Source organism: Xenopus laevis, chromosome 3S (assembly GCF_017654675.1).
Source record: "Xenopus laevis strain J_2021 chromosome 3S, Xenopus_laevis_v10.1, whole genome shotgun sequence".
In the NCBI taxonomy this organism is placed as follows: Eukaryota; Metazoa; Chordata; class Amphibia; order Anura; family Pipidae; genus Xenopus; species Xenopus laevis.
In genome coordinates this window covers 98103256-98128630 of record NC_054376.1, presented here as the reverse complement: position 1 = coordinate 98128630, position 25375 = coordinate 98103256, and the positions used below count along the sequence as shown (strand labels likewise).

Below are 25375 nucleotides of genomic sequence, written 5' to 3'. Positions count from 1 at the left end.
CTCAGACAGTTCCAAGGATGAATAGAGCAACATCCCTTCTAGACATACCTGACTGACAGCACTGAGATCCCACAGCAAGTAAGCGGAACTCAAAGTTAGCTCTTTTCCTTCTACAGTCATATTCTTCTTTGCTTGGATGTTTAATTCCTGAAAATCCTTTGGGTTGTTCAGTTGCAGCAGTGCTACTCTTGCTTCAGAGTACAGTTGCAGCTGAAGTGAAAGATCGAACATAACATGATAAATATCATATACTGTTTTTTATACAATATAATATGTAACATTCACAATTAAGCAAGTTGCAGCCATATAACTAAAGACAGCAGGTCAGAACAGCACCTTAACTAATAATTTGTATACTGAAAATATTAATTCACAGTGGAGCAATTTTAATATATTGAGAAGTAGTTGTCAATTGTCTTGACAAAATTTCTATTTAGATTCTATTTTTTTTTTTCAGGCAGGAAAACAAACGTCACAATTTGTAAAGATCATTAGAGCGGTTGAAATTCACATATATGTTGTAAAGCCAAAGATACACAATGTGCAAAAGAAATGAATCCTGTTAAATCAGGCCTAGCTGTACCTTCTCATCACTGAAATTAGTTGGGTTCATCAATCACTGAAGTGGCAACCAGGCCTCGATGCTAAGATATAAATACTTAAAGTATGCCAGCCTCTATAAGGTATCATAAAGTTTACATAGAGCATTTATCAAACAACACATTCAAGCTAAGGGCTGTGATCTGTGTGTCATTTCAGTGTGTTGCACGGCACCAAGAAAAGGCATATCCAGTATCCTTCTAAAAACAGAACAACATTTGCATTGAGCCCAACAGACAATATTTGGAGAGGCAGCTGACTGGTATAATATTCCCTGTTATTTGGCACGGACACTTCTTCTATCCAGGAAGGGCAAGTGATCAAGCATAGATTTACATGACACATATTCAGTTTCACTGTAATCTCAGAGCTATTTAAGCAGAGAACATGCTGATCGCACAAAGAAAAAAAACAATGCCTCTGTGAATGATGCACTCATTCATTCTAAATGAAATGGCAATGAAATGAATGGTAATGGCAGTAGTGTTAACACCCATACCCCATACCATTTGTAAAGCTGCATTATACAGCTTTTCCCAGCAGCTGTGCAGATCTAACACATAATTTTACTGTGTCCTGCTCCAACTGCAGCATAACTAGGTTTAGGTAATATTTATGTGCTCAGGGATTTCTAGCTCAAGAGAGAAAAATTAAATACACTAGGAAAAGTTAACAGCCAAATAAATGTGACCTAGATTAGAATTAGATTTTTACTTATCTTTGAAATCTGCTTTCATGAAGGCACAAAATTGGAGATGTAGTCGCCTTTTACTTGAGAAGTTTTATACCCCAATTAATAAGCAAAATGTATCAAAAGTGAACTGAAAAAAATCCCTCAACTTGATTAAAAAGCTATATTTTTCTCGCTGGGGGGGTGGGGGGAAAGTTTTGCCTGGGCAGTCTAATAGTCTTTAAACACAGCAGTTGGTCTCTCTTATCTGGATTCTCCGGCCATAGATGCCTTAAGGTGGCCATACACACAAAGATCTGCTCGTTTGGCGACATCGCCAAACGAACGGATCTTTCTCCGATATGCCATTAACGAGCATGGCTATATCGGGGGTAATCTGAACGTTCGGCCGTATGTCCGAAACGATCCGATTACGATGCGCAATGTGCTCGGCGGGATCGTTCAGGTCAAAATCAAACCTGTCCAATCGACCAAACGACTGATCTCCGCCGGACGAAAGATATCGGCATTCTCCACACACGATCCGAAAATCTGTGCGTCTATGGCCAGTTTAAGGTTAGTGACACAAAAAAAAAGACAGCCTTGTAAAAATGCAAGTATGTAAACATCCATTATAATAGAACTGCTGGTCCAAAAACCCATGCTGATCACCAGAGTGAACATTTTTAGGTGGTGGCACAAAAACTTGTTAGCTGACATTATATTAGCATGTAAGCGAGATCTACACCTTTAAGTGGCTCTCTCAAGATCCATATCGGCAACTAACAAAAGAAAAGGAGTAGAAGAAGGACAGAAGATGGCACTTTTAAACTCCGTTGCGCAACTCTGCAGATTTATAATAAGTCAGCAGACAGGGGGACTACTGAACAGAATAGCTCTTGTGTGGAGGGAGCTTGGAGGGGAGACAGTGGAATGGGGATGAGGATGGGTAGGGATGGGGAATTGGGGATGCGGATGGGTATGGTTTATTGCTTCTTTAACACAGTGAACGGGGTTTGTGCTGAAGATACATTAATTAGTAAACTGTATAAACAACCCCATCCCTTGCTCCAGCACCAGGCTGGTGCCCCCTTATACCAACCTGAGGCAGCCCAGTGCAATTGGAATGCTGATTTGTTTTGATTCCTTTACAAACAGGAAGCAGAATGTGACTTTACTTTCAACTTCAGATTTTGCCATATTTATATAGAAAAATAAAAAAGCATAGCTATTTCCTAATTAAATCAGACAAATGAATGCTCAGCGCATGCCCTATTTGTTGAAGGTGTGTTGAAGAAGGGGACATACCAACCATTTAAAAATGCTCTGAAAAAGGGATAGTTTTGAAGATCATTATGTCTGGTTTCAGTGATGTCTAGAAACTTTGCAGTAATGCCAATCTGTACAAATTTTAGAAAGTTTTACAGAGGCAGAGCCTGGCCTTTTCTCTCTTAGGTCACACTGGCAGTTACAATTGCCTGGTCTGCCATCAGTCACAGCAGCTCCTGCCCAAGTGGAATATACAGTCAAAGACCACTCTCAGATTCAAACAATAATTTCAATCTCTTCAGGAACCATTTTAACTTTCTGTATAGGTTTTGGGAAATGGGAGGAAACTGGCATGCTGGGGGAATTACATTCAAGTACAATAAACTGTATGTTATTATAATGTTATTATAACTGCACTTAAAGGAGAACTAAACCCCATTTTGTGATAAGTCCCCATTGGCCTGTAATCTTCTTCAATTCGGTAATCTTTGTGTCTTCTCTCTCCACTTCGACAATTTCTGTCTGTTTCAGCGCATCCGCAGTTGTCACGAACTGGAAGATTACTCCAAACTGTGCATGCGCCAACTCGATGCTTACTTCATGAGGATTACCAAAGAGAAGAAGATGGCGCCCATGAGCTCCGCTGCGCTCACTTTACAAGTGAGGTCGCTATTTCTAGAGGGGAAAGAATTCAGGGGTAAGACTGTGCAGGGGGAAGACAGGCAGGGGGGGCCAGCAGAGGGGCCAATGGGAACTTATCACAACGGGGGGGGGTTTAGTTTAGAAAGAGAGGAAAAGATCATTGTAGATAAAGAAGTGTCAGCAGCAACATTACACGCTTTCCATAGGGACAGAGCTCCACCTAGTGGTTCTTACACATTTAGTATATAGTTTCAAGCACCCAAACATATGATGGGTCTTTACTGGAAATACAACTGCTGTTGTTTCCTTTGCAAAGCAGCAGAAGCCTTCCTCCCTGCAAAAGAGTTGATGCTGACATAACTGATGTTTTGTGGAACACATTAGGGCCCATTGAGGCAATGTGCTTTCATTGTTTTACTAGCAGTTAGGATAACCTTTGATCAATTGTCAAGGCTTACTGCCCAGGTCAGTCTCCACAGCCCCATCTACAATCATACTTACAATCACGTTTCTTTTTCTCCCAGCTAAAACCTCTGTAAACGTCTTTCAGATATAGAACAGCTCATATCAAAGAGGGCTTCTCACCGAACTGCTGATTCAGTTTGTAAAAAAAATAGGCAAAAAGACTGTTCAGCACAAGCCCTGCTCATAGAACTAATGTTGAATAAAGGGGTATGCTATACCTTTAACCTTATATTAGTTACCAATGCATTTGCTATTTCAGTGGGTAACTATAGAGACAGCAGTGGGGAAAACGTCTCTAAATGTGTTCAAAGACCAACAAAAAAATATATAGAAACAGAGTTTGCGCAGCATTCCAGTGTACAGCTTGTGTAAAAACGATGTAAGGATATCAGGTTTTACAGTAGTAGATGGGATCCCTTATCCACCAAGCTGCAAGTAAGGAAGGCCATGTCACATAGACTACATTTTAAGACAAAACTGAATGGGAGATTTTGTAGGATGGTGTTTGATCAACAGATCATATCTTACAAGTCGGATATAGTTAGACTAATCGAAAAATCTAACATGTAAACCACATGGAAGCTTAATCTGACAGCTTTTTTCCTCTTAGGACTGAACTCCGAGGGCGTCTTTTGTTGGACAAGTCAGAGGAAGTCGCAGGCAGCAAAATCTAATTGGATTGAATGAAGTAGCAGGTGAGAACTACACTCTATTTGAAACGACATGACTGTCGGATGTGAACACATTCGACAGTCTTATCGCGTGGTTCTTACCTGCTACTTTTCGTTTAGTCCAATTCGATTTTGCTGCCTGCGACTTCTTGAGACTTTGTAGGGTGCTGCAAAATCTGATCCTCCTAAGCTAGAATGTAAAGTCTGATCAGATAAAGTCAGATGGAGTCTTTTCATAATGCCTTTACTTCTAACAGTCAAGATAAAAAAAAAAAGTAATTCCGATACCATTCATATCCAACAGTTGTGTTGTGTCGGATGGAAAATTTTACAAGTAATTCATGCACCAAATTTTTCTGTCGGTTCCATTTAATTTTGACCCATGGGACTAAATCCAACTTGTAGGATGCATTTTGTTGACCTGACACAATCCTACAAAAGTGCTCATGAAGTTTAGCCCTTATATAAAGAAAAAATACTGTTAAATGGAAATACACAAACAAAACACACCATCAGACGTTGTCTGGTCTGACTTACATTCTAACTGTGGGGTTTTGCAGAGTCCAACAAAATCTTGTGCTGTTGCATGATGAGATTTTGTGGGTCAGATGAAATATGAGCCCACAATTTGATCAAGATCTCCCATGTAGTTTAGGCTTTAACAAAAACATCTTTTTTTTTTTTTCTTTTAAATGATTTCCTTATTCTGGGTGATTCTAAAACAGTGCTTTGAACTTGATCGTAACTTAATTGTATAAACCCATAGGAAACAATCCTTCTGGGTTTATTTTATGTTACAATTTTTTTAGTAGATAATGTATGGTGATCCAAATTACAGAAAAATCTCTAAATCAGGAAAACCCCAGAGTATACAGATTTTTTTTTAAAAAAAATTATATATATATATATATATATATATATATATATATATATATATATATATATATATATATATATATATATATATATATATATATATATATATATACACACACACACACACACACACCTATAACGAAGGGTCCTAAAACCCAACAAAATGGTATGAGGTTAATCTTAATGTCTATGCTACTTGTAAATCCACTGATGTTATATACTTGCTCAAATGCCCTTGTGGTTTAGTTTACGTGGGCCAAACTTCCTGTGAAGTAAAGATTAGAATACAGGAACATAAAGGAAATATCAGAAACTACAAAAAAGACACACAGACAGATACTTCTGTCTCGAGACATTTTTTTGAATTCAAGCATAACTCTATGCAATTGCGATGGTGTGTACTTGATGAAGTAGCGTATGATAGACGAGGTGACAATAGATCCAAGAGATTGTCACAAAAGGAAGGTAAATGGATAAAAAAAACTTAATACACTCCATCCAGATGGTCTAAAGGACTCATGGAGTTTGAAACCATATCTGTAAAACTAACCTTTTAATTCTTGCCCCGCAGATAATGAAGTTTGAATATTGAATAATGAATGTACTATTCTATTATTAAGGTAAAATCCATGGCTACTATATTAAAATAAAATGTTGTAATAGGTCTAATCTTGTCGCTTTTTTCCAGTCTCAAGTGTTTAGTTTTTTGTTCTTACTATGAAAGGGACAATTATGTCCTTAATGCAATATGTGGTATACATTTTTTTAGTATTACCATGAAGTTGGATTTTATTATATGTATTGTTTGTTTTGCTTTTAACAGGTTTTACACTTTTTTGTATACAATGATACTTTGTATCTAGTGGACATTTCCTGAAGAATACGGAAAACTTTTTTCTGCACATTGATACAATATATCCATCATGGTTTCTAAATGCCACTTTGTGTAAAGACACTTTGAATCAAGGTTTAATGTGGACATTTTTGGACTTTAAACCAAACAAAACTTTTTTGCACAGAATCTTAATTGAATTATTAGTGGGTGGAGTGGGTGTGTTTAAAAGGTCACCTAGGAGCATGTGTTTGTTTTACACTTGAGAAAGGGCTCTGAAGGCCCGAAACATGTTGTGTATAGCAGTCTGCAATAAATGAAAATCTATATATATATATATATATATATATATATATATATATATATATATATATATATATATATATATATAGATATATTATGCACTTCTCAGACCTAAAATAGTAACTTTGCAATTGGTCTTCATTATTTATTTTTTATAGTTTATAAATTATTTTCCTTCTTCCTCTGACTCTTTCCAGCTTTCAGATGGGGGTAACTTACTCCATCTAAAAAAGCAAAGAGTACTAATTTATTGTTATTTCAACTTTTTATTAGTCATCTTTCAGGCCCTCCCCTATTAATATTCTAGTGCCTCATTCAAATCAATGCATGGTTGCTAGGGTTATTTGGACACTAGAAACCAGACTGCAGAAACAGGAGATTTGCTGAACACAAAGCTTAATAACTCATAAAATATATTAATATAATATTAATTTAATAAAATATTAATAATAATAATAATAAATGAAAACCAATTGCAAATTGTCTCAGAATATCGCTCTCTACATCATACTAAAAGTTAGATTAAAGTGAAAAAAGTGAACTACCCCTTCAAGTAATGACCCCGTTTAACATCATGAGTTTATATACACCACGTAAATCTAAGCAGTGTGGAACATTGTGCTTCTATTTAATTTCATTTTCAATAGAATGGCTCAATAAACTTCTTACCAGCTTAATTTTTGAGGACAAAGTTTCAGGCAGTTTTGCTCTTAACTGATCAGTTTCCTTGTATGTTTCGGGAAATCCACTTAGGAAAGCCAGGTCTGGTATAAGGACTAAACCTGGGGCTTCTTTATCTGTGGTCTGAATGTTGGAAATAAAAACACAAAACAAATGTATTTAAATACATAACATTTGCATTCTGTAATCATTTTGTTCAGCACACAGTTCTTAAAATTTGCATAAAATTGCAAAAAGATTGCATCTTTGGAAATCCCTTGCTGGAATAACTCTGCAGTTATACAAAATTAGACAATAATGCAGCAAGTAGCATGCAATCAAAAGACCGGAATGGGAAATATGGTGAAAATAAGCATTTTAGGAAAAATATAAATAAATGGTAATATAAAAACCTCCTGGGCACACTATTGTGTCCCTTTTAAAATGAATGCACAAAGCAATCTGTGAACCAGATGATAAAATAAACTGTACTTTACTCAATTAAACTACAAGTATAGGACTGTTATCCATTACTTGGGACCTGGGGTTTTTCCGTAGTTTCATGTCTACTAAGGAATCATTTTAACATTAATTAAACCCAATAGGATTGTTCTGTGTCCAATAAGGATTCATTATATATTGTTTGGGATAAAGGACAAGGTACTGTTTTATTACTACAAAAGGAAAAGAAAATCATCTTTAAAATGTGGAATTATTTAATTAAAATTGAGTTTATGGGAGATAGCCTTCCCGTAATTTGGAGCTTTCTGGATAACAGATCTCATATCACTAAGCTCAGTACTACAGATGGACAATATAATTCAATTTATATGCTTGCTTTTTTACTATGGAGGACACCTTGTTTCTGATATGTTTCCAATAGGCTTATTTTTCTGCCCCTTCTGATCAGGCTCAGAAGTCTGTCACCAGACAAAAATACATAATGAAATTGGGGAAAATGTAACAGAGCATCATGGAAGTACAAATACAATGAATAAACTACAAAATGTGTACAACAAATCAAAATACTCGGTAATGCTGTCTTATTTGCATTAGCATATGATCTAACCCACCATGTATCCTCTCCAGATTGTTTCCTTACGATTATCAAACAAGGCATTCACCTGGGCATTTTCCGCTAAAGAAAGAATAGACTGATGTTACTTGGATTGACCAGCACTAGACATTACAAAAAGAACTATATACAAGACAACATAACAGCATAGCCAGAGTTAGACTCCTTGCCTGTATGTACTAGGCCAAGCACAGTATTATATTGCTGACTATAACATTATAAAATACTACTGAAGAAGAACATGATCCATTATGTACCACTAAAGGACAAAAAAACAATCATACTTTAAAATGCTATGTGCAGTATTGTCCTAATGTGCTGGATGCAGATCTTTTTTTCTTCTTTACCACTGGTTAACAAGATGTTTAGTGCCTTAAAAGAGAAGGAAAGGCCTTTTCACTTCGGGGTGCCAAAAGTTAGGCACCCCAAGTGATCACATGTACTTACCTGAAACCCCTGGGGTGGTGCACCTATTAGGAGAAAACTGCACAGGCCCGGATTCTTCCAGCGAGCACCACGGAGCGATCATTTTTTGGTTTCTTCTAACTTCAAATTTCCTGGGGCAGACGCATGCGCGTAGAATGAAATAGCTTAAAGTTCTGCATTTCATGCTACTGCACATGAGCAGCCGCAAGAAAAAGAGGAAGCCAGAAGACTATGGCTCTGTGGTGCATTAAGCTGGCCATAGATGCAAAGATCCGATGTACGATTTTCGGACCGTGTGTGGAGAGTCCCGTTATTTTTCGTCCAGTGGAAATCAGTCGTTTGGTCGATCGGACAGGTTAAAAAATTTCTGTTGGCTGCCGACAATATCTCTGCATGTATTGCCGATCGTACGATTTTCAGAGGGAGACTGTCACTAGCTTTTGTCGGACATAACTTACATACGATTGCTGTCAGGGGCAGAACATCAGCTGATCTGTTCTTTTCTACTTTATTTGATCTGAATGCAGGCCTGAACTAGCAATCTGTGGGTTCTGGCAAATGCCGAGGGGCTGCTGTAAATTGCCATAGACAGTCACTATATATTGGGCTGGCAGGGGGCTGTTGGGGCTGCTGTTTGGGCCTCTGTGTTCCTGAAATGCCGGGGCCTATTTTGAATCTCAGTCCATGTCTGTCTGAATGGTTAGTGGCAGGTTGGGAGATGGGGAAGTCCGATCGCTCGAGGATTCGGATCTTTGCATCTATGGCCAGTTTAAATGTGGTTGTCATCTGGCTTATTTTCAGGCAGATATTGGTTGGGTGGCCCCATACACAGAGAGATAAGCTGCTGAATCAGAAGCTTAAATCTGCCCATGTATGGCCAGTTTTAGATTGATTAATGTGGATGCAGAAACCTACACAGACTCTTTGGCTAACCTAGCCACATGACCATAATTTATGTGAAAATTATATTTTTTACGTCTGTTCTGGCAAAAATTAACATAATCCAAATCAAATAATCCAAATAATCCAAAATACTGTTTGGCAGTATTATTTACCCGTTGATAGGTACATATACTACCAGAATGCCTGGAGGGAGACTAACTAATGTATTTATCCAATTTATTTATAAAAGGTGAAGTTTATCTAAGGAATGAAAAAAGGAAAATAAAAAAAGTTTCACAAGCGATGGCAGTATGCATTTAAATGACAAACTGGCAAGGTGCAGAACTAAAACCAAATACAGAAAAAAACATGACTCTGCATTAGTTCTTTATCTACATTAGATGAAAATGTTACCTTCATGAATTGTCTCAAAAGCTATTACAGTAACATTCGTAGAGGGGTTCTTGGGTTGTGCAACATGAAATACTTTAACTGCTGAGCTGAAGACTGGCTGGGAAGCCTGCAGGCCCTTCAAGGTGGTGTTGGCTGGAAGTGGAGGGTCAAGGATGAGCATTGGAACCTTTATGCAATGAGTAAGCAGACACTCCAGTTCTTTGTTGCTAAAATTGAGAGACCATCATACCACAAAGCAATAAGCATCATCATCAAAAAAATTTTTGTACATTATGCTTAGTGTAACAGTAACATCATTTTTTACCGAATGGCAATTTTTAAGCACGGATAGTCCTCAGCCTAGAATATATATTTATATTTTTGGTGCCTGAAAAACAGGTATAGTAAAGAACTTGCCCATGGTAACAATTTGCTAAGTTTATTTAACTATGTCTTTTTTTATTCAAATTCCAGCTGATGCTCACATTCATGTATTGTTCTTTATTTATATAGCATTGGCATCTTACCTTCTCTTTGTTGGCTCTGTCTTGTTTCTGCCAAGAAATTCTCTATATAAAGAAAGACAAAATGGTAATAAATGTTATTTATTATTTGGAAATGACCAGTATTTGCTTAAAACAGTTCTATTATGAATAACAATACAGCATCACAAATTGCCAAAAATTACATAAAGATTTAAAGACAAAACAGTAATCTAATAACCTCAATAAGTCACTGTGCTTGAAGGTGATAGTAACATATACTATATCAAGGTTAACCTGTAATATCTATCCATCTTGTTTTAACCCATTATTGACAATTAGTTGACTATTGTAAGTCATCAAGTAGCTTTGTAATATTATAAAGTTAATTAAAACACCACTAATTCTGAGGTTCCCAATTCCCTTAAATTTATTCCATAGCACTCGTTTACTGGCAACACATGACATGGCAAGACTTGAAACCTGGCATATAAAGGGTTAATATAGGTCCCACATATATGTCCAGGGCCAAGAATTGCTGTAAAGGCTTATAAATATGGGAATAGATGTAATAGATAATGGTGCTAATCAATGTCTAGCAGTCAGTCACCATAATTATGGGGTTTATATTTAGTAACTAATAAAACAAATAGGGCAAATAAACTTGGTTGGATGAAAGACAAAGTTACGAAGAAATAATTGCTAAAGTCTGCTTTTTTACTGAAGATAAAGTTATGCTGGCTACACACATGCACCTATATGCTTATCAATACCTGAAAGCTCTCTGCCGTTCTTTCATCTGCTCCCGGACTTCTTGAAGCTGTGTTACCAGCTCTGGATCTGTGCCATTTACCCATGTGTAAACAACATCGATGGGCATGGGAAGACACAGCCTTGAACAAAACATAAGAGAACACCAGTATTAGAGTGCCACACAGCAGCAGTCACATACGACAAGCTTTAGTAGTAAACTTGAGAAAATTTCATATGAGCGCAATCTGTGCTTGGGACCAAGCAACTCACTTATTTTTAAAACTGCCTCTTTATCAAATAGCACCTACTACAACTACAAATAGCACCTACTACAAATAGCACCTACTACAACTACAAATAGCACCTACTACAAATAGCACCTACTACAACTACAAATAGCACCTACTACAAATAGCACCTACTACAACTACAAATAGCACCTACTACAAATAGCACCTACTACAACTACAAATAGCACCTACTACAAATAGCACCTACTACAACTACAAATAGCACCTACTACAAATAGCACCTACTACAACTACAAATAGCACCTACTACAAATAGCACCAACTACAAATAGCACCTACTACAACTACAAATAGCACCTACTACAAATAGCACCTACTACAACTACAAATAGCACCTACTACAACTACAAATAGCACCTACTACAAATAGCACCTACTACAACTACAAATAGCACCTACTACAAATAGCACCTACTACAACTACAAATAGCACCTACTACAAATAGCACCTAAACTACAATAGCACCTACTACAAATAGCACCTACTACAACTACAAATAGCACCTACTACAAATAGCACCTACTACAACTACAAATAGCACCTACTACAAATAGCACCTACTACAACTACAAATAGCACCTACTACAAATAGCACCTACTACAACTACAAATAGCACCTACTACAACTACAAATAGCACCTACTACAACTACAAATAGCACCTACTACAAATAGCACCTACTACAAATAGCACCTACTACAAATAGCACCTACTACAACTACAAATAGCACCTACTACAAATAGCACCTACTACAAATAGCACCTACTACAACTACAAATAGCACCTACTACAAATAGCACCTACTACAACTACAAATAGCACCTACTACAAATAGCACCTACTACAAATAGCACCTACTACAAATAGCACCTACTACAAATAGCACCTACTACTACTACTACAACAACAAATAGCTACTACTACTACTACAACAACAAATAGCTACTACTACTACTACTACAACAACAAATAGCTACTACTACTACTACTACAACAACAACAAATAGCTACTACTACTACTACTACAACAACAAATAGCTACTACTACTACTACTACTACAACAACAAATAGCTACTACTACTACTACTACTACAACAACAAATAGCTACTACTACTACTACAACAACAAATAGCTACTACTACTACTACTACTACTACAACAACAAATAGCTACTACTACTACTACTACAACAACAAATAGCTACTACTACTACTACTACAACAACAAATAGCTACTACTACTACAACAACAAATAGCTACTACTACTACTACTACTACAACAACAAATAGCTACTACTACTACTACTACTACTACAACAACAAATAGCTACTACTACTACTACTACTACTACAACAACAAATAGCTACTACTACTACTACTACTACTACTACTACTACTACTACTACTTCTTGATCTGAACCAGTCTATAAACCTATTTTCACAAGTGGAGGTCAGCTTGAGATCCTAGCTGCAGGGTAGAGGGCTGCTGATCTGTGGCACACACTTATGCCAAGTATACCATGCTGTTACTTGGATTGGCACTAAGAGGGTACCAGGAAAACCAGAGCTGGGGTGGAAATATATTTATTTAGCCACTCGCATAAGGGCAACCGCAGCAATATTATTTCTGGTTATTTTCCTTTAATTCTAATGATGAATTCATCAGTAACATTAGAAAAAAAAAGATTTATGTTATTTTATTTTGTTATTGCAAATTATTTCTTTGGCTCTTACCGGTTTTGGAAGGACTTTGCAGCTATGTTATCTCTGTATGTATCAAATAACACATGATACTGGTCCCTGCTCCACTCCAACACAACCTGAAAAATACAAAAATATATATTAGATATAGCCAGATGCTAGCCCTTATTTTCTGCAATATCGGATAAACCATTTACAGTGTATATCATCACACTACAGAATAAGAATAGTACTTTAGTACCCCTTTAGTAACAACAGCCTTAGAAACATACACAGTGCCTGTACTTGTCCTGAAAGGGTTAATATACAGATCTGCACACAGCACCACACTTAAATCCAATAAATTCAAGGACACTGATAAAGAAGTGATTATTGCATGTAGTCATAAAGAAGTCATTCACAGATATTATGAACAAAACCCATGCACGCGTGATTGCCCGGTTATCTACCAATTTGACTCAGTAGCTGGTTCCCAATCATTGGTGCCGAGTAGCTTCTGCAATGAAACCCAATTTGGACACTCAACTGACAAAGTTATAAAAATGCCCAATAGATCACTGTTAGGTAGAATATTGTTTGTATTGCATTTATATACCCCACGTGCTATATGCTTGCTTATGCCAGGAAATGATTTTGCCACCCTGGCTGGCTGCTCTATACAAAGAGACTTTAAGCATTGGCAACAGCTATAAAAAAAACTTAACTAACTATGAAATATTCTTTAATTGAATGCATCACATCCCAAGCCAAGGTTTATTTGTACTATTCAACCTCCCCCTGGAAATGTGTTATGTTGATTAGGCAAAGGCAAGTACTTCACCTCTTCTTGCTCTGCAAATAATCCTGAACCTGACGAAGGGAGGTGCAAACCTCCCAAAACGTTGTTCTGTACTTTGAGTGGTAAAACTGGCTATAATATAGTGAATAAAGTACCCCCTCGTGTATTATAAGGATATTATAAGTTACCGAGGAGTTTCATGACCATATAAATACTATATATATTATAATTTTAAACAGGTCATGGAACTCCGAGGTTACTTCTAATATCCTCATATTTTGCAACTGGGGGTACTTTATTTATTATAATACACACGTTTCAGTGAGTCATGTGACAGAAATGACATCAGAACTCACTGTTTGTAACTGATGACATCAGAACTCACCATTTATAAGGATATAATTTACAAGATATTCATAGCTTTTGTGTATTATAAAGGATTATTTGCACAGCAAGAAGTGGTGTATTGCTTGCCTTTCCTGTGAAATTTTGCTGAATGTGGACATGGCCGTACGTCTAAGGAACAGCAGGACGGTATGCAGCAACAACTGAAGAGTGTAAGTGGTGCTCCCCATATCTCATATGTGTTATGTTGATTAGGGACAGACAGCAGCAATGTCAATGCTAGTACAGGTACTGGATTTTTTATGCGGAAACCCATTACTGAGAAAATCTCAGAATTACGGAAAGGCCATCTACCATAGACTCCATTTTATCCAAATAATCAATTTTTGTTTTAATTAATTCTCTGTAATAATAAAACAATGCTTTATACTTAATCCAAGCTAATATATAATCAATCCTTATTGGAAGCAGAACCAGCTAATTGTGTTTAGTTAATGTTTACATGATTATACGGAAAACCCCAGCTCCTAAACGTTCTGGATAACAGGTCCCCTACCTGTAACTATATGTAGTAATATTGTGCCAGCAATAAAGTTTATCAGATAACCCTGTAATTCAAAAATGCTCAATGGGTGACATGCCAATTGCTGTTAAACTACATCACAATTAACTTTAGTTATAAGTCTACTGCAAGTATCCAGTGGTATAGTATGCTTGTAAGACTAAATAAATCCAGCCTCGCATGTAGGTTTTTTTTTTCTTTTTTTTTAACTGTTGAGATCAATTATTAAGCCAACACTGGAAAATATATTTGACCTACAGGTTGCTCACATTAAGAATAAAATACTATGATTATATGTAAAGTATTAATAACCTAAATGAGTCATGTCTTAAACTACCTTGGCTTCGACAGATGTGCTGTGGTTATGTGGGAGATCTCTCTCTCTCTATATTTATTTTTAGATATATTGGGTTTAACACACAAAGATAGCAGTAAACATGTGTACAGGTTGCAACAGGTCGCAACTGCTTCTATCAACTGCTGTTTTATTTTATCTTAAAGGGAACCTGTCATACAGCCATAAAAAAAATGTATAATAAAAGTCCTTTTCATATTAAACATGACACCCAAATAATTTTTCTAATAAAACATCCATACCTCATTTAAGGTCTCAGCTGTACATCACATAGAGTAGAGACCTCGATTCTGGGATGGCAGTGGATGTGATTTACTTAGACTTTGCTAAAGCATTTGATACAGTGCCACACAAAAGGTTACTGGTTAAATTAAGGAATGTTGGCCTGGAACATAGTATTTGTACCTGGATAGAGAACTGGCTAAAAGATAGACTACAAAGAGTGGTGGTAAATGGAACATTTTCTAATTGGACCAGTGTTGTTAGTGGAGTACCGCAGGGCTCTGTACTAGGTCCCTTGCTTTTCAACTTGTTTATTAATGACCTGGAGGTGGGCATTGAAAGTACTGTTTCTATTTTTGCAGATGATACTAAATTGTGCAGAACTATAGGTTCCATGCAGGATGCTGCCACTTTGCAAAGTGATCTGTCTAAACTGGAAAACTGGGCAGCAAACTGGAAAATGAGGTTCAACGTTGATAAATGCAAGGTTATGCACTTTAGCAAAAATAATATAAATGCAAGTTATACACTAAATGGCAGTGTGTTTGGAGTTTCCTTAAATGAGAAGGATCTAGGGGTCTTTGTAGATAACAAGTTGTCTAATTCTGGGCAGTGTCATTCTGTGGCTACTAAAGCAAATAAAGTTCTGTCTTGCATAAAAAAGGGCATTAATTCAAGGGATGAAAACATAATTATGCCTCTTTATAGGTCCCTGGTAAGGCCTCATCTGGAGTATGCAGTGCAGTTTTGGACTCCAGTCCTTAAGAGGGATATAAATGAGCTGGAGAGAGTGCAGAGACGTGCAACTAAATTGGTTAGAGGGACGGAAGACTTAAATTATGAGGGTAGACTGTCAAGGTTGGGGTTGTTTTCTATGGAAAAAAGGCGCTTGCGAGGGGACATGATTACACTTTACAAGTACATTAGAGGACATTATAGACAAATGGCAGGGGACCTTTTTACCCATAAAGTGTATCACCGTACCAGAGGCCACCCCTTTAGACTAGAAGAAAAGAACTTTCATTTGAAGCAACGTAGGGGGTTCTTTACAGTCAGGACAGTGAGGTTGTGGAATGCACTGCCGGGTGATGTTGTGATGGCTGATTCAGTTAATGCCTTTAAGAATGGCTTGGATGATTTTGTGGACAGACATAATATCAAAGGCTATTCAGATACTAAGCTCTATAGTTAGTATAGGTATGGGTATATAGAATTTAATTAAAAGTAACGAGGGGTGTGTGTATGGATGCTGGGTTTTCATTTGGAGGGGTTGAACTTGATGGACTTTGTCTTTTTTCAACCCAATTTAACTATAACTATGTAACATATTGCCTGCCTCTTCTTTATGCCTCAGGCATAGAGGCAGGGCAGGCAATTCTTTTCATTCAGCACTTCCTAGATGTCATTGCACTCCACATTTCCACTGCCTTTTCACAATCAAATTGTGAAGCCAGTTTGTGGGAATGGGTATCGGGTACCCCATTCTGGTGCATAGATTTTGGGAAAATGCAAACCTCGCCTTAAAAACAGTTACCACCAGGCAAGGTGGCTGCCTGCTTGATGTGATTGTGAATTCCTAGACTAAAAATAACAAGATTGAAATAATGTATATAGTTTAAGTTGAGTTTATTTTGCTAACTAACTTTATAAAATAGGATTTGGAATAATTTCTTAAATTGACCAGTCTCCTTTACACACAGAAAAATGGTATGATAATAATAAAGTGCACATGCCATTGTCACATTTGTTCCTTTTGTTTAATACATTGGATAATGTTTTTTTTACTGTTGTCTACCCTTGATACTTTATAAATGTTTGCCAGGAAATTATTGGACTGTGGTTTCTCAAACAGAACTGCAGAAAGAACTTTTTGTCATATGGTAGAAAGCAAACTAGCTGAACTGCATGAGGGTTATACAAGCACCCTAAGCTATTTGCCATAGGTGAGGCAGTGCAAACAAACAGCTTTTTTGGAGAAGAAAAAAAAAAACAAGATTATTAGTTTGTAAAAAAGGATGCATACATTCTACTTGACTGCATGACTGTTGCACACATGCTTTATTTTTATTTCTACAGGGGCTTATATTCAGGCAATAATTGTGGATGTTGGACAGCGATTGACAGAGCTTCCTATGAGTGCCAAAGCATCTACTCCAGCACACTGGTTACCTACCAATGAGTAATTTTGCATTCCTTTGAAATGAAATCAGAAATGCTGAATTCCCATTGCTAGCTTTTTGTAAATTTTTTGCCAGTGATGTGGATTCTACATTGCTGGCAGTGAAACACGAGAAAGCTGGGAACCACAGCCAAGTAACAATCAGAAGCAACAGGACAATCTACCCAAAAGATTCATACTTAGTGGCTTACTTTACTATCCTTAATGAGAGATTCCATGACAAGTGTGATGAAACGCAAGCACCAGGTTGTATTGGCAGTTGTACTTTTTTTTTTCTAAGCATTAAGGGTCATGAAAAAAAAAACTCTGCTTTGCAATAATAGCATAATTAAATATAAATTAGCAAATAGCTAACACTCTTGGTTTGAAATGTTATTTGCAAGGCAATATTGGGCTGTAGGCAGTACATTGTGATAAAATCACGCTTGCAACTTCCTAGGGCCATTAATCTATACCACCTAATATCTCTATTTCAGGACTTCATGTGGGTGTTTAAAAGAAGAATGAAGAAGGAAATTGCAAAACATGTTGAACGATAAAGACGAACAAATTCATGGTTAGAAATATATGACTGTGCCAATAAGTTCTGCGCATTGCATTCTAATTTGACTGCTTCACTTATATTTTATTTTCCCTTATACAATAACTGGATCTCAGACAACAAGCTTAAAGGGGATGTTCACTTTCCAAACACTTTTTTCAGTTGAGTTATTTTGAGATTGTTCGCCATAAATGAAGTATTTTTTCAATTGCTTTCCATCTTTTATTTGTTACCGGTTTCCCAAAATGGAAGTTTAAGTTTTAATGTTTGTGTCGCTAGTGTTTTGGTCTGACAGCTCAGTGATCCAGGAGAGTTTTGAACTGTTACACAATGCTATTTAATTGATACAATTAGTTGATACATTTCTCAGCAGTATCTATGGAATATTAGTAACTATTGTATTGTATATTGTATTGTAACAGCTGCCTTTAATGAAACTCTGGGACTCTGCTCAGCAGGGACAAAGATAACAAATGTATCAACTAAATATATCAATTTAGAACAGTTAAAGAGTCGGCGATATCCCTTTCCCAGAGCTGATTTAGAAGGTGAAAAATAAAACTTTACACTTCAATATTAGAAAAACAGTGACAAAAAGAAAATAGAAAGTACAGTAAATGGAAAAAGCCTTTATTTCTGGTGAACAATCTAAAACCTTAAAATTAAATTGAAAAAAGTGTCTGAAAGTGAACAACCCCTTTAGGGTCAGGGCACACAGTCAGATTCGGTGAGATTAGTCGCCCGGCGACAAATCTCCTCTTCTTCGGGGCGTCTAATCTCCCCAAACTGCCTCCCGCCAGCTAGAATGTAAATCGCCAGCGGGATGGCACTCGGAACGGTTAGTTTTCGACCGAAGATGCCTCACAAGGAAACTTGGGGCAACTTCGGAAAACGAAGTGCTCTGAGTGCCATCCCGCTGGCGATTTACATTCTAGCCGGCAAGAGGCAGTTCTGGGATATTATTTGCCCCAAAGAAAAGGAGAAATGTCACCGGGTGACCAATCTCCCCGAATATGAGCATGTGCCCTGACCCTTAAAGTTGCTTTTCCTGGGGCAAGTACTAGGGTAGCTCATTTACATAAACAACTGCAAAGTCAGTCATCAATGTAGTTCTTCTACTTCTTCCATGCAAAGGGCCCAGTATCTTTCTTTCTTGTGTTTATTAGTGATGGGCAAATTTGCGCCGTTTCGCTTCGCCGAAAAATTTGCAAATTTCCAGTAAAACTCGCGAAACAGCCCCGGCGTCTCATTTTTTTTAATGAAGCCTTCAAACAGAATAAGGGCATATTTAAAACAGCCCTAGGACCAGTCTTGTAACTATAAAAATAGAGTATTACATGGGGCCCAGGCACAAAAACATGACATTTTTTTTTTTTACTAGAAATAACACTTGAAATATGCCCTGCCAAACACAGCAAGATCACCAGATGTTATCTAAGAATCCTAGTGTAAGCATGTTTATTGGGTGCTCCCACTGTTGCAAGTGCATGTTCATGCAATGGGGTATGTGATAAATTACTGTTTGGTAGTTACACAACTTCCTGCAAGCAAATATATATATATTTTTTTTTTTATTTTAAAAGCAAGGTCCCGTGTAGTTAGTACAGCTCAACCCCAACACTCTTTTCAAAAGAACTGAAGCACAACTGCAAAAAAAAAAATGGGACCACAGAAAATGTTTGTATTATATATTTTCTATAGCACGTAGAAGCTTTTAACCACAATTAAATAAAAAAAATTCCAAGAAACACAATCAAAAATATGTTGTTGGACTGGAGTGTCTGGCCCTTGCAATCAGATTAAAATGAACATATACAATGCCTACCATTATTACAATTATTAACAAAGATTTATAAATTGCAAGAGAGAATCATTCTCATTTATGGCATCCTCAACAAATTGGGTGTGCATATACCACCGTGCTTAATCTTACTGTTTACATGACTGGATGGTTCACCTTTTCAACAAGGAAGTGCTGCCCAGTTTGTTTCTAATCCTGTCTAATCAAGGAAGTCAATATGACAAAACAGGCCACCTTTTGCAGGAATTGAGAAGGTAAAGGGCAGTTTGGTTTTTCAAAAAAATGTTTGCTGCAGAGAAGGAGGCTGTTTCATGACAACTGTATTGAGACAGTGATATAGCAGCAGTATAAAAGATTAGAGTTGAACCTCAAATATTTTAGATAATTTATTATATGAAGGGAAGGGAGCAAATCGCATTCAACGGAAATAAGGTAAGTGAATGAATTGTTGGATGGTGTTGCAGCGTTGATCCGACGCATCACAACTGTCAGTTGCAGACGCTGCACGCTGCAACTGCATCCGACAGTCGCATCGGGCTGCGACTTCATGCAACATTTCCATATCTTACCTTATTTCTGTTGCATGCGATTTGACACTGGCGTTTTGTTGCAGCGCATTCGATCACGCCGAAAACTTCCATGTAGTCCTACCCTAATACAAACATCTGAGCTGCTTTGCAATAATAGCATAATTAAACATAAATTAAAAATTTGAAATGTTATTTGCAAGGCAGTACTAGGCTAATGTAGGCAGTACAGTGTGATAAAATCAATGCTTGCAACTTCCTGGGGCCATTAATCTATACCACCTAATATCTCCATTTCAGGACTTCATGTGGTTGTTTAACAGAAGAATGAAGAAGCAAACAAATTCAAGGTTAAAATTATATGACTGTGCCAATAAATTCAGTGCATTGCATTCTAATTTGACTGCTTCACTTATATTTTATTTTCCCTTATACAATGACTGGATCTCAGACAACAAGCTTAAAGGGGATGTTCACTTTCCAAATCCTTTTTCCAGTTGAGTTGTTTTGAGATTGTTCACCATAAATGAAGACTTTTTTCAATTGCTTTCCATCTTTTATTCTTCACTGGTTTCCTAAAATTGCAGTTTGAAGTTTAAAGTTTAATTTGTCAGTTCAGTAGTCCAGTAATCTGAACTGTTACAATTTGCTACATTTAATTGATATTATTAATTGATAAATTTCTCAGCAGTATCTGTGGAATATTAGTAACTATTGTATCAATTCGTACAGCTGCCTTTAATGAAACTCTGGGATGTTTTGTGGGCCCACTTATATAATATACATAATACATTTCCCTGGATTTTACACCAAGTGATTGTATTCACTTACCTGAAACCCCAGGCCGGTGCTCCAATCAGCAGAAAACTGCACTGCCCGGGGTTATTCCAGCGAGCACCACGGAGCGACACTCTTCCAGCTTCTTCTATCTTCAAATTTCCCGGGGCAGACGCATGTGCAGTTGAACGAAATAGCCGACTTTTTAGTTAAAGTTCGGTTTTTCGTCTACTGTGCATGCACAGCCGCGTGAAGTTAGAGTAAGACGGAAGAGAATCGATCCATGGTGCTCACTGGAAGAACCGCTGCAGTTTTCTGCTGATAGGAGCACCAGCCTGGGGTTTCAGGTAAGTAAATACAATCACTTGGGGGTGCCCAACATTCGGCACCCCCAAGTGCAAGAAGAATTTCCTTCTACGTATCAACTAAAACTTATCAATTTAGAACAGTTAAAGGGGTGGTTCACCTGTCAGATAACTTTTAGTATGATGCAGAGAGTGATATTCTGAGACAATTTGTTATTGGTTTTCATTTTGTATTATTTAAGGTTTTTTGAGTTATTTGGCTTTTTATTCAGCAGCTCTCCAGTTTGCATTTTAAGCAATCTGGTAGCTAGGTTCCAAATTACCCTAGCAACCGTGCCCTGATTTGAATATGAGACTGAAATATGAATACGAGAGGCCTGAAAAGAAAGATGAGTAATGCAAAGTAGCAATAACAATTAATGTGTAGCCTAACAGAGCATTTGCTTTTTAGAAGGGGTCGACGACACCCATTTGAAAGGTGCAAAGAGTCATAAGAAAAAGGCAAATAACTATAAAACTATAAAAAATAAATAATGAAAACCAATTGAAAAGTTGCTTAGAATTGGCCATTCTAAAACATACTAAAAGTTACCTTGAAGGTGACCCCCGCCCCTTCTCAGAGCTGCTTTAGAAGGTGAAAAATGAAGCTTTATTAGAAGAACGGTCACAAATAGAAAGTGGTTGGAAAAAGTCTTTATTTCTGATGAACTATCTGAAACCAACTGAACTGATGAAAATGTTTGGAGGTGAACAACCCCTTTAATGATACGATCCTTCAGATGTTGCTGAACTACTGCACTCCAAACTTGATTGTGATGTGAAATGTTCAGTAATAACTGGAAGTCACAGGTTGGATGTTCCTGGAACTCATGGGGCATGCCTTATATAGAGAAGTACAACTGTTGGGGGACCCAGAAGGTATATGAACCCAAGTGAAGCACTGGCAGACATGGGGGGCTCTTTATGTTTATCCAAACATATGTTTTCATCCTACCAACTTGCACTGGGAATGGGGGGCAGTGTTTGTCACAGGAAGGCATTCTGCACCCGTGAAAGGTGATTGGCTGCTATGGGCACCCCTCTCTATACTGTAAACATCACGCACATGACAGACAGACAGACAGAAGGCAGTGAGTTACAGACCTCTCCAAACTGCAGGGCGGAGACGACGAGAAGCAGCAGCCCACCGAAGCACAGATACAGCCCATACCTGTGGGACAGGCAGGTATAAGTCTGCCTCTGCAGCAACTTCAGGAGGGAGTTGAGCAGCATGACACGTCGGGCAACATGCCACCCTATAATCCTACTCCTCAGCCGGGTTCGCTGTCACGTGTAGCCGTCAGCAATAGGCGGGCCATTGGGGGGGATCCCGGAACCAGACTCGAGTAGGAGATTGCCTACCTCACATTGGCGTCTTTCTGAGTCTAGGCAGAAGCAATAGAACGCCGATTCCAAGACAACTCGAATCGACACGTGACAGAGGCAGTTGCATTTTGCTTCCTAGCTCGTTAGCTTTGCATTGATTTCCATTCATTTTCAGTTGTGCCAGCGTTCTTGATCTGTTGTATAACGATATCTGTTTTAGGCAGGCCAGGTTGAAGGCTCCAGTCAATAAGCATTTTGGAAATAGGAAGAAAAAGATTTGCCCAAAATGTTTGACCACGCCCGATTTGTGGCCACACCCCCTAATTACCATGTTCGTTTTTTTCCAGGTTATGAAAGTTTGAACACATTTCTGTGTTTTTTATTACATTTTTGCTAATGAAGGTGAATTGCCCTTTAAGCTGCAAGTCAGTTTCCCCAAGAGGCCTGCTTACCTTAAATTGTTACAATTAGGGTTGCCACCTTTTCTTAAAAATGTTACCGGCCGGTGGGGGGTAGGAACAAAAGGGGGAGGACCGTGATGCTAAAGGGGCGGAGCAACACGCGCAATGGCCAGAAGGCTGGACAAAAAGTTCTGAGCGAATTGGGGGTGGGCCAAGGGCTTTTTTTTTAAAGGTATTACAAATTACCGGCAACTAAATTTGTAATACCGGGCCCGGTCTTGGCAGTTGTTTTACCGGCTAGGCCGGGTGGCAACCCTAGTTACAATTGCTTCTTTGCTTATCTAAAATTGTTACAAAAGTATCTAAGAGCACTTGCCACATATTCTGGGTTCTTTGCCAAAAGCCAATTATGTTTTAGAAACGTATCTTTTTCTGGCTGTTCAGTGCAGTAGATCAAAGAGAAAGTCGGGAGATTTCAGTAACAATCCAGGACTGCGGGTTGAGCTGTCAAAACCATGACTATCCAATGGGGACAGCTGGGAGGCATGCAATAGGGCTATTCTGAGCCCTCACAACTCATTTAAACATTTGTATTGTAGAAAATAATCTATTGCCTTGTAAAACATGGTACAGGTATGGGACCTGTTTCTCTTTCTTTAATTCAGATCCCTTTACTTTTAAGTCTGGTTAAACTAATTAAAACATTATTTAAGCTCAATAGAAGTGTTTTGCCTCCAATAAGGATTAATTCTTAAATCTTAGTTTGGATCAAGTAGAAAGTACTGTTTTATTCTTCCGGAGAAAAAAATTTGAACAATTGGGATTTTTGTAATTTAGAGATTTCGGTATAACGAGTTTGCAGATAACGGGTCCTATACCTGTAATGGAAGTCACCATGTAGTTCCATAATCCAGATATTGAAAAGCACTTGTGCCATTATATTGTCAAGGTAATATATAATATATTTACCTAGATTATTCCCTATATTTACCAGCAATGTTCAAACTGTAGGTTTCATGCAGTTGCTAAAAATGCAGATGCTTGCTTGGGGTGACTACCTATAGAAGGCTTTCTTTCTATATAGTGAATAATGTAACTAGTATTTTAAAATATATTATAAATCGGAGAGGAGTTCCAGGAGGCCTTTGGCCTTGTGCTTTTTAAATAGGTCATGGAACTCCAAGGTGACTTTTATATGCTCATATTTCACATTGATAAGCACTAATTATAACTGATTACAATAATGTGCACCTTTTATATAGTGAATAAAGTACTCCCTCTTGTAAAATATAAGGATATTATAAGTTACCGAGGAGTTTCATGACCATATAAAAACACGAGGCTGAAGGCCGAGTGTTTTTATACAGGTCATGGAACTCCGAGGTAACTTCTAATATCCTCATATTTTGAAACTGGGGGTACTTTATTTATTATAATACACAAATTTCAGTGAGTCATGTGACAGAAATGACATCAGAGCTCACCGTTTATAAGGATATCATTTACAAGCTATTCATAGCTTTTGTGTATTATGTTTTGTATAAGGATATAATTAACAGGATCGTCATACATCTGAGAAATAATAAAATTCTGTGTATGCTGATTCCCCCAGGAGCCCCCCTCACCTGAATGGATTCTGTTTTCAAGCTAGCTTGGTCGTTACCGCCTTAACCTTGAGGAAGACCCATATCATTGGTTATATGAGCAGTTCTTTGTTTTTCCTGTGCTGTGAAGAAATATCTCTTTGCTCTCGCAATGGTAATGCCCTTTTATGCCTGTAAGTGCTTTTGTAAAATCTTCCCAAGTTTATAAGAACACTGTGATTTCTTTGTTCTGAGTTCTGGCTGTTTGGGAGTTCAGAATCCATGAATCCATTTATTTGTAATAAACTGTATCTTTACCTCAAGTGGTATCTGGTTCTTGAAGTTCCCCAACAAATGGTGGAGAATGCAGACAGGTTTAAGGATGCAGATGTCACCCAGCCAGGTTGATAGCCTGGGGAATCTGCACACACAGAATTTTATTCTTTCTCACATATATAACATATTTTTTGGGGGAGGCCTTCTGAACCCTTCATTATGTTCGTATATGGCTGCAGGTTGGGCAAAGTGATCCTGTCTCTTCTGGAATAGAATACTGACTTTCTATCTTCAAGTTTAAAATGAAATAAATAACACCCCATGTACAGTAACACTCATGAG

At 37.6% G+C, this 25375-nt stretch overlaps 1 protein-coding gene across 1 annotated transcript in view; it reads right to left on the bottom strand.

Annotated features, from left to right (window-relative positions):
* gnptab.S (N-acetylglucosamine-1-phosphate transferase subunits alpha and beta S homeolog) overlaps nt 1–22942 on the bottom strand; it is a 39437-nt gene extending 16495 nt beyond the window's left edge. Inside the window, exons 1-8 of the mRNA XM_018256066.2 lie at nt 22552–22942; nt 13050–13135; nt 11020–11139; nt 10292–10333; nt 9786–9991; nt 8062–8126; nt 6998–7132; nt 49–210 (exon numbers count right to left, since the gene is read on the bottom strand). Of these exons, the coding sequence (XP_018111555.1) occupies nt 49–210; nt 6998–7132; nt 8062–8126; nt 9786–9991; nt 10292–10333; nt 11020–11139; nt 13050–13135; nt 22552–22680 (945 nt within the window). The 5' untranslated portion in view covers nt 22681–22942. The remainder of the gene's footprint in view (nt 1–48; nt 211–6997; nt 7133–8061; nt 8127–9785; nt 9992–10291; nt 10334–11019; nt 11140–13049; nt 13136–22551) is intronic.
* Between the last annotated feature and the right edge of the window lie 2433 nt (nt 22943–25375).